Raw genomic sequence first — 13,700 nt, forward strand, 5'->3', positions numbered from 1 at the left:
AAAAAAAAAAAAAAAAAAAGAAACAACTTTTACACCTCACTACATCAAAAGGTCTTTAGAAAAAAATATTTTAAAATTCAAACTGGATTAATGACATTCATTTGTACAATAAAAGCAGCAAAACAGCATATAAAATCACATAAAATAGAAAATATTTTCTAATAGAGAGGGAAGCTGATTTTTAAATAATAATCTAGCAATTAGTACACAAAGGAGGAATTTCACTTATTAAATATTCCTCTGTAATGTTAGAAAGCCGACAATAGTCCTGTTTGCAGAAGGTATTCTTGATGAGTTTCACAGCAGCCTAACATGATGTATCCATTCACATTCTTTATGTTTCAGAGCTTTCCTGTTTCTACTGCTAAACACAAGAATTTATCAACTACGTAATCCCTCCAGAGCTGGAAAAATCTATCTAAACAGCCTTTCTATTCCAGTGACAGTCAACATTTACATGAATACACCATCATCCACATGAAATTAATCTGACTTTCATTTCAATTGCCCTTGAAGAAGGAAAAAAACCAAAAAAACCCAGACACTGCCTAAATTAGCAGTTTCCTTAACTTCTTGTCAAAGAGAAGAATCTTGTCTCACTACTGAGGTTCTAAAAGCTTTACAGGTGGAAAAAACTGACGCAGCTCATGGCTTGCCTAGAGAAAACCACCATCAATATGCTGGGTAAGCACAACAGAACACCTTTGGGAGACCCAACGGGACAAGTTCAAGCACCCAGAGCTTGGCCCACGCCATAAGAAAGAAGCAAAAGGACTAAAGAACTGAACAGAACTTCTGAACAGGTTTGGATGGAATAGGGAGAAGAAATGGAAAAAAAAATGCAGAAAAATGAGACTTGGGGATGTATAATCCTAGTCTTCGGTTCTCGGATAACAGGTGCCTACATAATTTCCAACTCTGAAGAACAATCAATTTGTTTAGAATACGCTTGATTTCTATTAAAATACCTCAAACGGATTCTAAAAAGTGCACAGGGATTTATGGGAACCAAATACCTCCTTGCAGACAAAACACATCTCAAATTCAATTCCCAGTCTGTCGGTTATTTGTAAAAGCCAGCTCCGTAATCGGCTCAGTCAATAAAGCATATTTAGATAGAAAAAACCTAACAAGTAACTTCAAGAAAATGCTTACAATAAATGTTTAGCCGGTCATTTAAGACCAGTTCTCTCTTTAATTTAGCAGTTAAAGTGAGTCATAATAACCCTCAGTACCAAACGCACCATTAACAACTTCCAAGTCAACAACGACTACTGCCTCGCACAAATCTATCTGGTGTCGGAAAGCCACAGTCACAGGCTGATTCCTTAAAAGCAATAACAGTTGTTCAAAGCCTGTTACACAAACAATTTTAAAAGAAAGAACTGTAAGAAAAAAATACTAGAAAGATTTATATTGTGAATTAAAAAGAAAAAAAAACCTGTTCTTTGATTCTGCAGTTCATATTTCTTTAAAAGAAAACACAAGGTAGTTAATGCAGGACTTCAGTATCTGCCTCGTTGACCTGCTTTTAGTACAAAGCTTCACACCTTTCCTCACCTGTTTTAGCATGTAGGCTTGCATCAAATATATGTGAGGTTACAACATTTTGTTATATGACATCAGTGCAAGTCCAAGCTGAGCCTTTATAAAAAGGCGTTTCTGCCATCTTTAATGCTAATTCTTTAGAAACTATTAAACTAGTAAATCATGGACATTTCATGGTAAAGTTTATCTCTGCAGTGACTCATTCCGCCCAGGATTGTCATGATTCTCTTTTAGCTCTCTCCTTTATTCCAGCCAGTATCCACGATATTTGTCCAGAATCAGCCCTGTCTGTCCCAGGTTGTGAGTGAACTCTTCCACAACTTCTCTTTTGTGTACATAAATGCTTTTAAATGTTCTCTTCATCAGCAAATAAAGATATATTTACCTACTGACTTTTATCTTTTCACCCTATTTACCCATTCTTGAAAAAAGCCATTAAACCTTTGAGGTATTGGCCAGGACAATTTTCAGTGCCCTGATCAGCAAAGCCTTCAGAGACCTCCAAGTCCAACCACATCCAGCGCCCCCTTAAAAAAAATTTGCCACTCGCCCTAAAGACTATCCAGGAGTTCCTATTTTGAAAACTGACTGGCAAAACTCTCACCACAGAAAAATAATGTTTTTGTAACAAGAAAAAACTTTGTACCACAAGGTGAGGAGCACCGGAAATCCAGCTCCCCAGATTACTGCCAGAATACAGGAAGCAAAAGTGAAGTAGTAGAGAAAAACGATTATTATTCTCTATTGTTAGATGTAAGAGTCTCTGAAAAGATTCATATCAGTGTTACAATAGGATATATAATGTTATTTCTAATCCAATTGATTTAAAGTGTATTTCATTTTCCTTATTAGATAAATTCGCCCAGTCCCACAGTCGCAAGACGTAGGAAATGCTTTGAATGCAGCAGAACACACCGAGGCAGCGATTCCTCGGAAAGCCATCTTCTGTCATTACCTTCTCTCTGGCTGCTCTCCTGCGTGGCTGCACAATGAGTTCAGAGGAGCTCAGCAGCTCTCCGAGAGGGACGACCACCCATTTACTGTGATCGGGCTCAGCACACTTCCAGCGCTGAGTGCTCCCATCTATTCAAATCAGCAAGCTTTTCACTAGATTATCTGTCCAACTGTGTTGCCTTGTGTGTCCTGGTTTTCATCACTTCTATTTTCTGTTCTAGAAGACAGACCCCTCTACTGTTCGTACATACCCTGATATTGTGTGAGGACCTCAACCAGACCCAGAGGTAGGTTGGAAGTTTGCGCTGTTCCTTGTATCTACACCTACAGCAGGATGACACAAGGAACAGGGAAAGAAGCCTTCTCCTGCTTTTTATAGAGAACACATCCTAGAAATTGAATGCAAAAGAAATAATATTAAAAGGAATGCAGAGCTCCTGCTAGATCAGATTCAACAGTTCTGAATTTCCCTAAATCAAGAGTGTTTCTGCGGTGACTAGCGCCCACACAGAGCCGTGCAGAGCCTTCCTTGTATACCAACATGAAGGGATTTATCTAACCCCTCTGAAACATCTAAACCAGCTTAGGAACCCCATTCCACAGTATAGGTTAAAGGATGATAATTTTCAGGAAAACCTACTAGGAAAACAAAATTCAGAGCACACACGTCGAGTTCTAGAGTTTCCATTTGCTTTTTCAGATTCGGAGATGACAGCAAAGATGCATTTGCATAGTTTGAGACCACGAATGAAGCTATTTCTTCAGAAAACTAGAAAACTTGGGTGAGGAGGAGGAATGGGTAGGAAGAGAGGGTAAGGTTACTGGTCATGAAGCACATGGTTATCAGATGTCAAGCAACTTCCTTTTAACCTCTGGACTGACTTGTGGTTCATGAAACACAACTAGCAGGTGAACTTTGCATTTCAGCATCACACAAATCGATTGCTACTATCAGAATACGAAAACTGGCAATAAATAAATAAAACCCCCATGTATGCACACATGCAACTCCACGTTACAGTATTTCTCCTGCTTGTAAGATGCTTACGCCTCCCAAAACAGGAAAAATTTAAAAAAAGGGGAAAATTCTAGGTACTAGATTAGTTCTACCACAGCATGCAACAATAGGAATTTGTCAGATAATTCTCCACTGTTTAAAAGAACTCCTCTGTTTTCCTTCACCTGTAATTTTGCAGTTTGTAGCAACATCTTGCAATTAAAATAAATTGTATTATCTCCCTTCAAATACCAAGCGCAAGTACTAGTTCTCATATAGCTCCATTCCGGCAACCAGGTTTCCATAGTATCAAGAGACTAAAAAAAGCCAACAGGCTTCAGAGAAATTAATTGTAATATAATGTCTTCTGGAAACCTCCAAACCATACCTTAAAACCAGCGTGGATTTACATGCTGCTATTAGTCTTAATACCTAACCTCAATGTCTGAGAGATAGAAATGGAAGAGTTGTGTTTTTGTGTTATTTGAACAGAGGACAGACAGACATCAGCAAGAGTAGACTGGCCATAGCTGGGCTTCATGTGAAACGCTGGATGCCCAGGATGGCTGGATGCCACTGGACGGCCAAGAACTGGCTATTTATAATAAGCAGCTTATCTTGAAACTAATTTGCTCTTTTTAGAGGATTTTGTAGTAAGAAGTCATGGAAATATTGGTTTTCCCATTCACAAAGTCAAAAAATGCCCTGTGGATAGCTCCACACTGCACACAGTCCCACGAGCTTTGGCAGAACCCCTCACGGCAGAAATGTCAGCAAACTTCTCTTAAAAATACTGGTGCATCTAGGCCAAAATGCCTTAAAAATGATCATGGAGAACTGAATAGACACAGAGCAAATTCTGACTGTTGCTGCCATTATCACCAAGATTCCTGCCAAATCCCCCTCTCCAAGAAGCTCAACCACCAGTTCTCAGTATCAAGCAGATACTTCTTACATTTCTGGGAAATCAGATAAAATTCCCATTTTCTCTTGCTCCTTGGGATTACAAGCCCACTATACAGCTCATGGAGAATCAAGGCTAAAGGAAAACACTTCCCAGTTCTGCTCACAGCCAGGTTTTGTATGTCTGACAACAGCAAGGTGATTTCACTTTTGTCTGCTCTTCGGTCTTATTTTAAAACATATTATTTGCTTAGGCGTGAATAACTGAGCTCTTGCAAGAACCAAATTCTTTTTTTGTCTGCCCACTTCCATCTATGCTGAAAAGCTAACAGTCTTATTAATGTATTTTGAGAATTAAACAGCATTGGTCCACCTTTTTTATGATCACACCGAGCATACTTGGAATACCATCACTTCTTACAGGTTAGAGGCTGCATTTAAATGGATAAAAAGAACAAACCAAAATAACTGCCGTTCTTCTACAGTGCTTTTGTGCAGACCCAAAGCACTCTGAAGGCATAATAATCTCATTCAGCTGCCATCATCCACTAAAAACATGAATTAAGAAAAAAAAACAAAAACAAACCCAAACCTTCACTCACTCGGTTTAAGTGGAAAGAAAGCAAAATACTTTTCCATCAAGTGAAAACTTAACCCGCTTGGTCAGAGACTGCAGATACTCTGGACTGTTCAACACTTGTACCACAGACGCTCTTTTCCCAACACCTCATTGTCTTGCTTCTCCAGTACATCCATAGTTATGCTTAAGTGGAAGGATTTCAAAACGAAAAGAGGAAGAAAGTTCCCTTCAGACTCTGACAACTTCTGTTTCGAGACACATCAGGGGTACGCTAGTGCTTCATAGCCATCGTTTAGAGATGGCACCAAGAGGATGATGACTAACTGGTACATGGAAATCACCTGTTCCTAGTGGTTGGTTGACTTAAACTATATATCAATTAAATATGAAGAGTTAAAAATACTAGTGCCCAGTCCATGTGTGCAAGATCTGCTGTACCTCAGACTCGCAGGTTAGAGAGAGCCCTTACACCAATAATTACACTTATAATAAGCATGTATGTACACACACACACAAACTTTCACTGCATATATATTACATATATACAAAAGGCAGACCTTACTCTTTTGGTCCACCAAAAGGCCGAAGTGTGAGAGGTAAAGACAGCATGCAAAAATAAAAAGAATATTGTTGGTTGTTCTTTCTTCCTCCTGTGCACAATACTAGGGAGGCTCTTACTAAGTACTGCATGGAGCTGGTGTCCACACTTTTGGGAGGATATGAACAAACTTTCAGAAAACAACTGCATAAAATTGCAATGTGATGATGCATGTTATTACAAAGACACAAGCAAAGCCTCAGTTTATTTCCCAGGGAGATAAAATATTGTCCCCATGTAGCTGCCTGGAAAAAAAAAATAATTTAGATTTATATCTGGTGGCAGAAGCTAGCGAGGTTTACGCTAGAAATAAAAGAAAACTCAGCCACAGGGTAATTAATGAAGACTACCTCAGGATGCGAAGGTTTCTCTATCACTAAAAGGATTTAAATCAGTAACAGATGGCTTTGTAAAGCCACTAATTCATCCAGCCATTGAATACAAAAGTAAGACATAACATTGCTATGCTTGTCAAAAATATTCGTAATGACTATAGTCTGAGTTACAACAATAACGTTAAAAGCTTGCTTTTCAGATCAGTTCTGAAATTTGTATAAAGTGTTTACTGGAATAAAACAAAAATACAACCTATTGCTAAATATCAATCTAAAGTTACTCCTGTATGTTTTCAAAAGATATTCCAGATATTTTAAATATCTCCCTAAATGCTTCTTGCTACTTCCTACATACAGTCAGAGCACAGATATCTTCATCTAATACAATGATAAAATAATGCTGTCTGTAATCAAATTATGTCCATTTTCCAGCTTTCACTACTTAAAGAAAAGTTTGTACTAGTAAATTCTTTAAAGCTCTTGAGGATAAAGAAATACAGGCAGTTATACTACAGACCATTTCGCATGTTTTAGTACAAGTACCAACTGAACTGTTCTGCAGGAAAACGATGAAATTTCTTCTATTACCAGCTCTGGTTTTGATCCTCAAATCAAACCTTGAATTTTGCCTTTTTTTTTTTTTCAGTGAGTAATACACTGGTTTTATCTATTTTCCATTTTACCTGGAATGTAAATAACCAGCCATCCTATTTTGAAGATAATAACATTTCAACTTATCTGGAAAAATAAATGATTTTATGGCACAATAATGCAAACTGCGATGCCATTTAGAGAGCAAACACATTATTCTGGCAAAGTAGTGGAGAATTACTTTCACTTTCTCAGTATTAACATTATAACATTGTTGTCTGATATGAGATATGCTCGGTGGTGGATGAAAAAATCCCCACATCACACAACATGTGCAAAACAGTTGCATGCTCATGTGCAATACTCACAAACAGTTAATAACCCACTGGGTTTTAATTTAGCAAAATAGTCCATATCCTACTATACTAAAAAAACCCAAAAGACAATTCTAAGTTAAAAAACCTCTTCCACTTTAATGGATCTCTTTATTTAAAGATGGTTATACCTGTGTACATCATCAAAGCAAACCTCAAATAAAACACAACCCAAAACTTTAAGTCACATTGTAAGGCAGCACTCTCTGAACAGTAGTATTTGATGATTCCTCTATTTATCCTTAGCTTGACTGCTACACTAAACAAAGGTAACAAAGGGTTAGGCACGCAAAGATTATTCAGAAATAAGAGATCTATTATCAGAGCTAGATACATTTCTTCCTTGCAAATATTTCAAGTAACAAATCAAATCAGCTTATGGTTCGATTTTTTCTTTTCAAGCATTTATAACCTTGCAGGTATACTATAGAAATCCAGTCACTCATGAACTAACAGTGACCCGCAATGGCTTCAGAATTGGTGTGTATGTTAATGATGGTTGCAGCTTTTTAAACCCTTTTCTAATGGAAACCATAGGTTGGATGGCACTTGCACTGGTACGTTGTTTTATTTGTCTTTTAAATTGGGCAGATGACACCAAGATTCAAGAAAACATCAACCAAAAAATGTGAAAAATAGCAAACAGGGCAAGCTATGCAATCTCAGTTGTAACAACCAAGTCATAAACATATTCCATTTCTGACTGTTTCTCAAAGTTAATAAAAAAATTACACGAATCAGCAACTGCAGAACTGCTTATGAAAATCCACATCCAATGGCAGTTGGCTCCAGCTAACTGTTTCACCTCTAAAACTACCCATGTGCTTTTCCAATACACTGTATTTGTGCTCTACCCAGAAAAGCCACTACATACATTGCAATTCTTATCACAAAAGACATGACTGGGTTTGAAGCAAGGAGGAGAAAAAACCTATTGTTAGAAATTTCAGTGAAGAGCCTGTGAACACTATTTCCCCAGTACCGTTTAACATTGTCTGAAGTCTCACGTTAGAATTAATCGTACAGGTTGGACAAATCAGCACCATGTGGCTTTTCAGAAAAATCTGCAAACTTGATAAAAACTCAGTCAAATGAAACGATGCCAGCCCTTCTCCAGCTCATACCTATTCTGTTCACCTGCTGAAGCAAGACAACACCTTTACTTCCTTTTCTGTATAGGCTTGTTCTGCTCAATGTGCATCACCTTCAACACTGAACCACTTCAGTATGCTCAGTGGCTGCTGTTGAAGTTTTACACCCTTCAGAAGATCCAGAGACCATAATTACACATGAAGAAATGATGCCTTCTCTTCACCTACCCTCACGATCTCTCCTGCTTCCAGGAAAAGAATCTATCAACCTGACAAACCTGTTTTTCCATAGGGAGGAGTAAGGGAAAAGGTTCCCCTTAGCTCCATGACCCCAAGCCACCCAACCTCCTCCAGCAAGAGCAAAACATCTGCTCTCCCTGGCCTTCTGCCCTCTGCTGAACTGGACTCTCACTTCCCCAAAGCCTAATGCTTGCCACCAGTGTTATAAATGCGACTAATTAGGATCCTAGTTGCCCATTAACTCTTTTATTATCCGTGTGACATTCATGATAAATGCATTCCATTACTTACAAACGGTTGAGGTGGCACTTACACACAGCAGCAGAAACTTTGGAGTCATGGGAGAAAGCTTTTAACAAAGAGACAGCCTAACTGCACCAGTTAGGATAAGCACTCCTTGCAATGGATGGTATGTTTGACTCTTGGTTCAACACAAGAAATCAAGTAGCTTCTCACTCCTAGAAGTGCAGGTGGACCAGTCATTTATATTTCAACAGTAGTATCTCTTGCATCAGTGTAAATATCTTCAAAGATGGCTTTCCAGAGCTAGAGAGCAGTGTGCACTGGAGTTCACAAAAGAGAAAAACCCCTGCCTTCCTCCAGCATCAAAGTCTTCAACAACAGCAGGGTTGTGATTTCTCAGGATTACCATCTCCTCTTAATTAAGTTCCAAAATTCAGAACAGAATAACCCCGATGAAAATAAACGACACAGAAACGGATTTGACTTGCATGTAAAAACTGCTTCTTTCAGAATTAATTACAAATATGCTGGGCTGTGTGGAGTATGGACTAACGTCCTGATTCAGCAATGCATGTGCATGTTTAACTGCTTTCTCAGCTAAGGCTAAGAGCAAATTGTCTAGAAAATTTATTACAATTCTTCTTTCATTTGCCAGAAAACCAGGAAAGCTTTGTGCAGAATCAGTTACCCAGACTCCTTGCCTCCCTTCAGAGATCTTAAAAAAATCCATATGCATGGTTATCATTCTGCAGTCCTCTCCATTACATTACACATTATTCAACATCGGATCTATCTGTGAAACCAGCCCATACAGACTATTCATACTTCCTAGAGATTAAAAGCCTAACAAGAAATGAACTTCTAAAAATAAAGCATTGTTTAAAAATCCCCACCTAACATCAAGAATCAGTTTTGAAAGCATCTTTGCACAGAGTACATATCCATACAATTTGTAGGCTACTAACAGTTTGCTAAATGCTTATTCTTAAATGAACAGTCAGAAAAATGTACTTTGAAGACACAGCAAAAATGCACGCCTATTTATTTCAGAAGCCTGCAAAGCCTGTTCTTTCATTGTTACAACGTGAAGAAGTGGTGCAACTATTTAAATCCAATCACCATGGGAGTTCAATGCACACAACAAATAAAAGCTGCATATTATTATCCTCCCCTGAATGTATAGGCCAGCTCTGCAGAAATAAATGTGGCAGCACCAGTAAATACTTCAAAAAAACCACACATATGTGCCTGAAGAAGAAAAAAATAAAATAAAAATCAGTAGATCTTACAGACAAGACTTGGTCGATCCATCCTGAAAGACCTATTTTCAAATACCCAGTTTCACAGAATGACAGTATCGCTATTTTTGGTTATGAAATAGTTGTGGGGAGAAGAGTAAGAAAATCCCAAATTACGATTTTGTTGCAAACTGCCCAGTAACACTAAATAAAAGTACCAACTATTTCAGCAAAGCATAAAATACCAACCAAAAATCCCCCAAAATAAAAAAACTTGAAGATATTTTTGGTATGACTGAAGAGAGCATTTAAATATACCTTTTTTATAAAGTAATTTATATTTCAATAACATCTGTTGCTTATTTTTTTTGTATAATTGTATTTACTGTGCACTGCTGGAAATATTTAATTTCAAGCCAAAGTAATTTGTTTTATTCTCCCTGGTTTCTAAACAGCACTAGACCGCGGATATTTCTGATTGCAGAAATAGTTGCATAAAAAGTCATTAATTCTGGTGACTCTGTAAAAACGTTTAGAAAACCACAGAATTGTCAGCCTACCATAAATATTGGCATTAATCTAAATTTCAATTCAATAATGCAAAGCAGAATAAAACCTTCCAAATTCCTCTGATAGTTTATTCCCAAACAACAAAAAAGAACAAACAGCAAATTCCAAGCCAACTTGAACACTGCTCTTTTTTAACTGCTTTCCTAAAGATTTTTTAAATGGATCCAGTACGCTGTTGGTGCTAGTCCACTGAACTTTCTGTGCAAAAGCATCACACATTTTTTTCCAGAGTAAATTCTACAAAGGAACTCTTCCCCCACGAGAGCGCTGAGAATCAAACCGCAGGATCTCCTACCTCGATCAAAAAGTCTCCAGTTCTCAGGCCAGCTTGCCATGCCACTCCCCCTTCATCCACCGATTCCAAGTACTGCAAAGCAGGAAAGGCTGGAGTTGGGGTGAATTCTTCAATTGGTGTGTCAGCTTTAAAAATAAATACCACATTAAAAAAAAAAAAAAAAAAAAAGAAAGTTATGGAGTGTTTGCAAATACCACTTGACTAAAGCCCTATTATTGGCCATTCCAATTTATGGTTAAAAAAAAAATGGTGGGTGCTAAAAGTAAGAGGACTCTGCCTCGGAGGATGTCAAGATGTTGGGAATAGAGTGCAATCTCTCTGCAATAGCAATCCACAGGTCTTCAAATTCAGAGAGAAAAATACATGCTTCTTGAGTGGCACAAACCGACTCAAGCTGGACGAGGCACTAGCTGGATTCTGAGGATTCCAGGATATTCGGTATTCGTTCAAGTAACCCTTCTGCGTGCCTGGCAAAATGCTTGGAACTCTGGCAACATCCAGCTCCAAATGAATTATGTACTGGAGCCAGAAGAGAGCATCTGGCCCAACTGGGGGGATGGGTTGGGTGGGAAAGGATGGAAAAGTGCAAACAGAATTTTTCTTCTCGATTTAGAGGTATATCACAAAGAAGATAACAGAAGAAATCACTTTTTAGGGAAGGAGGCACAGCTGGCCTTTGCACCAGCCCTCTCTCTCTGTCACGTACACAGACAAGCAGAAAAGTCCTTTGGTTTTTCACCCGAGGTGCCCTCACTGTTACGGGGGAAATCTGGGGATGATTGTTGGGAGTAACCTCTGCTCGGTGCACGGAGCACTCGTGCCAAGGGGGTAGGTAGCTAGAAGATAGCATTATTGCCTTTCTTAGTACAACTCCCAGAATTTTTGCTTTGGCTAAAATTAGAAGAGCTTTCACAACGCTGAAAATCTCTGGTAGCACTGGTTTCAGGGGTGGGGGAACGGGGAGAGCAAAAAATGATGTCCCAAGAATGAAGATAGAGAACAATTTTCATGCTCAAGCAAAGCAAGGGAGAACCCATGTAAAATGAGGGGGAGCAAGAGATGGGACATACCATCATATATTATTTTTTTGAAATACAAAAGGAGCAAGCTAGACTGAAAGTTAAAAAGCAAAGCATTAAATAGAATGCTTTTTTTAACTCTTAAGAATGTCATTATTATAGATTTTAGCCTACGGAAGAGTAACATGCAGCTTAACATACGAACAGCTTTTGAAATGAGCACACTACAGGCCATGCAACATACGTGCAGCTTCTGAAGATATAAAAAAAGATCATATTTTCATACTAAAACTGCACCAATGTCACCTTGCAGAAGATCCACACCTATTTTAAACAAAACATCACTCTCTTGTCTATTTCTATTCATAGACCTGTTTCAATAGACTGACATTTGAAATAAAGAAGCAGGTTTTATAAGGAGAGCAGGTTTCCCATACTTAGGTAAACTGCATTAAAGGAACAGATGAATGACAAAATATTACATGTACCAACACAATAAAAAATACAGACAAAACTTTCTCCCCCCCAAAAAACGATTATACAGTGCTTCTCCTATGTAAAAATGCAAACTGCTTCAGAGAGAAGCCTCTAAAATCCGTCTGAGTAGTATAGCATACAGAGAATCCTGTTGTCTAGCAACCAAGTGCACCGAGAATAATTCCTGCTTATATTCAGAGATTTATAAATTTCTTCATGCCAGTGCACATCACGCACACACACACACACACAGAAGCACATACCTTTTGCCCCTCTGAGCACAAATCCAAATCCTTCATTGTCTTTTTTCTGCAGGACCACTGCCTTTTCTTCTATTATGCAGTCACTGTAGAGAGAATTCCGAGGATAGCGACCATTATTACATCCCTTCATCACCACTGTAGTAGCTGCTCCTCCAGTGTGCAGGTTCATCATCATCACAGCCCGTTAATCAAATAATATTGCAGTAACCAAGCATGGGAAAATATAGAACAAATAGCAGCGAGGGGAAGACAAAGACTAAGCTTGATGATAAAAGAGAACATGACAAAGCAACTTAAAGGGAATAAAAAAGGCAGAGAGGAAAAAGAAAGAAGAAGAAATCATGCATGGTGGTTTGTGTTCTATATGAATGACTGGATGAACATGTGATCATGTAATCTGTGGGCTAGCTAGGACTCGAAAAGGAAAAAAAGTAAGTGAACTGAACGACAGTATCATTAATAAACTCCTCAATCGTGGATGTACCAGATGCATCTTCTAGTGAAGCCAAAATGAAACCAACCAGAAGAAAAATGAGGCAGCATTTTAAATTTAAAAGATAACAAATTATGATTTTATATTAGCTAACTAAAAGGCACAAATATATTCTGAAAGCTATGCCTTGCATCAAAAGCCCTTTTTCAATCCTATTGAATGTTGCATGCTGCAAGAATCCCACATGATCATCTGACAGCCTACAATGCTAACAACGTGCAGCTGCCTTGGCGTCATCAAGCACAAATTTCCACAGCATCAAGAATCTGCATAATTGAAATAGTAACAGGGCATGCACAAGCAGGAAAACACATTTCTAAGGCATATTTCCCCATCTTCTGATAAACAATTAATATTATAAAACGCGGAGATGGTGTAAAGGACTATTTATGTAAGCAGTATGTTCTTAAAGAGAAAGTAGCCTTAGGACCCTTACTGCCATTGGCTAAGGAAAAAGTGGATGGGAGATGAAGAAAATGCATAAAATCCACATTAAAATGGGACTTTTCATATACAGGGAACAATCTGTAAAAGCCTTAAATTGTTTAGGGTCTCTCATTAAACATCAGGTTACTTAAAATAAGCTCCAAATTAAAAAAAAAAAAAAAAAGATTTTGAACCCTCTTTTGAAGTATAAAACCGTTACACAGCACAAGTTGCAAGACATTCCTCTACACAAAGGCAGTGTCAGGGGTTAAGTATTCATGAGTCGCAAGCACTACAAAACATGTTGCCAGGTTGGCTTTAAAATACCTACAAAACTATTTAAGATAAAAAGAAGTATGAATAAGTTTTCTTTTCTTACTTTTTTTACTAGCCAACTATTGTTACCACTGGGCTTGTCACTAATGTAGTCACCAAAGCATTCAACATGAGACCGGATCTGCTTCA

At 38.1% G+C, this 13,700-nt stretch overlaps 1 protein-coding gene across 1 annotated transcript; it reads right to left on the reverse strand.

Annotated features, from left to right (window-relative positions):
• Positions 1–10,557: 10,557 nt before the first annotated feature.
• LOC104466044 (SH3 and multiple ankyrin repeat domains protein 2-like) lies at positions 10,558–13,071 on the reverse strand (the record flags this gene model as incomplete). The annotated part of the gene is made up of 2 exons (XM_010079353.1): positions 12,317–13,071; positions 10,558–10,682 (listed from the first exon to the last, which is right to left on the reverse strand). Coding segments are annotated over exons 1-2 (300 nt in total), but the record flags the coding sequence as incomplete, so codon positions are not given.
• Positions 13,072–13,700: the final 629 nt, after the last annotated feature.

Source organism: Pterocles gutturalis, unplaced genomic scaffold, assembly GCF_000699245.1.
Source record: "Pterocles gutturalis isolate BGI_N339 unplaced genomic scaffold, ASM69924v1 scaffold8461, whole genome shotgun sequence".
In the NCBI taxonomy this organism is placed as follows: Eukaryota; Metazoa; Chordata; class Aves; order Pterocliformes; family Pteroclidae; genus Pterocles; species Pterocles gutturalis.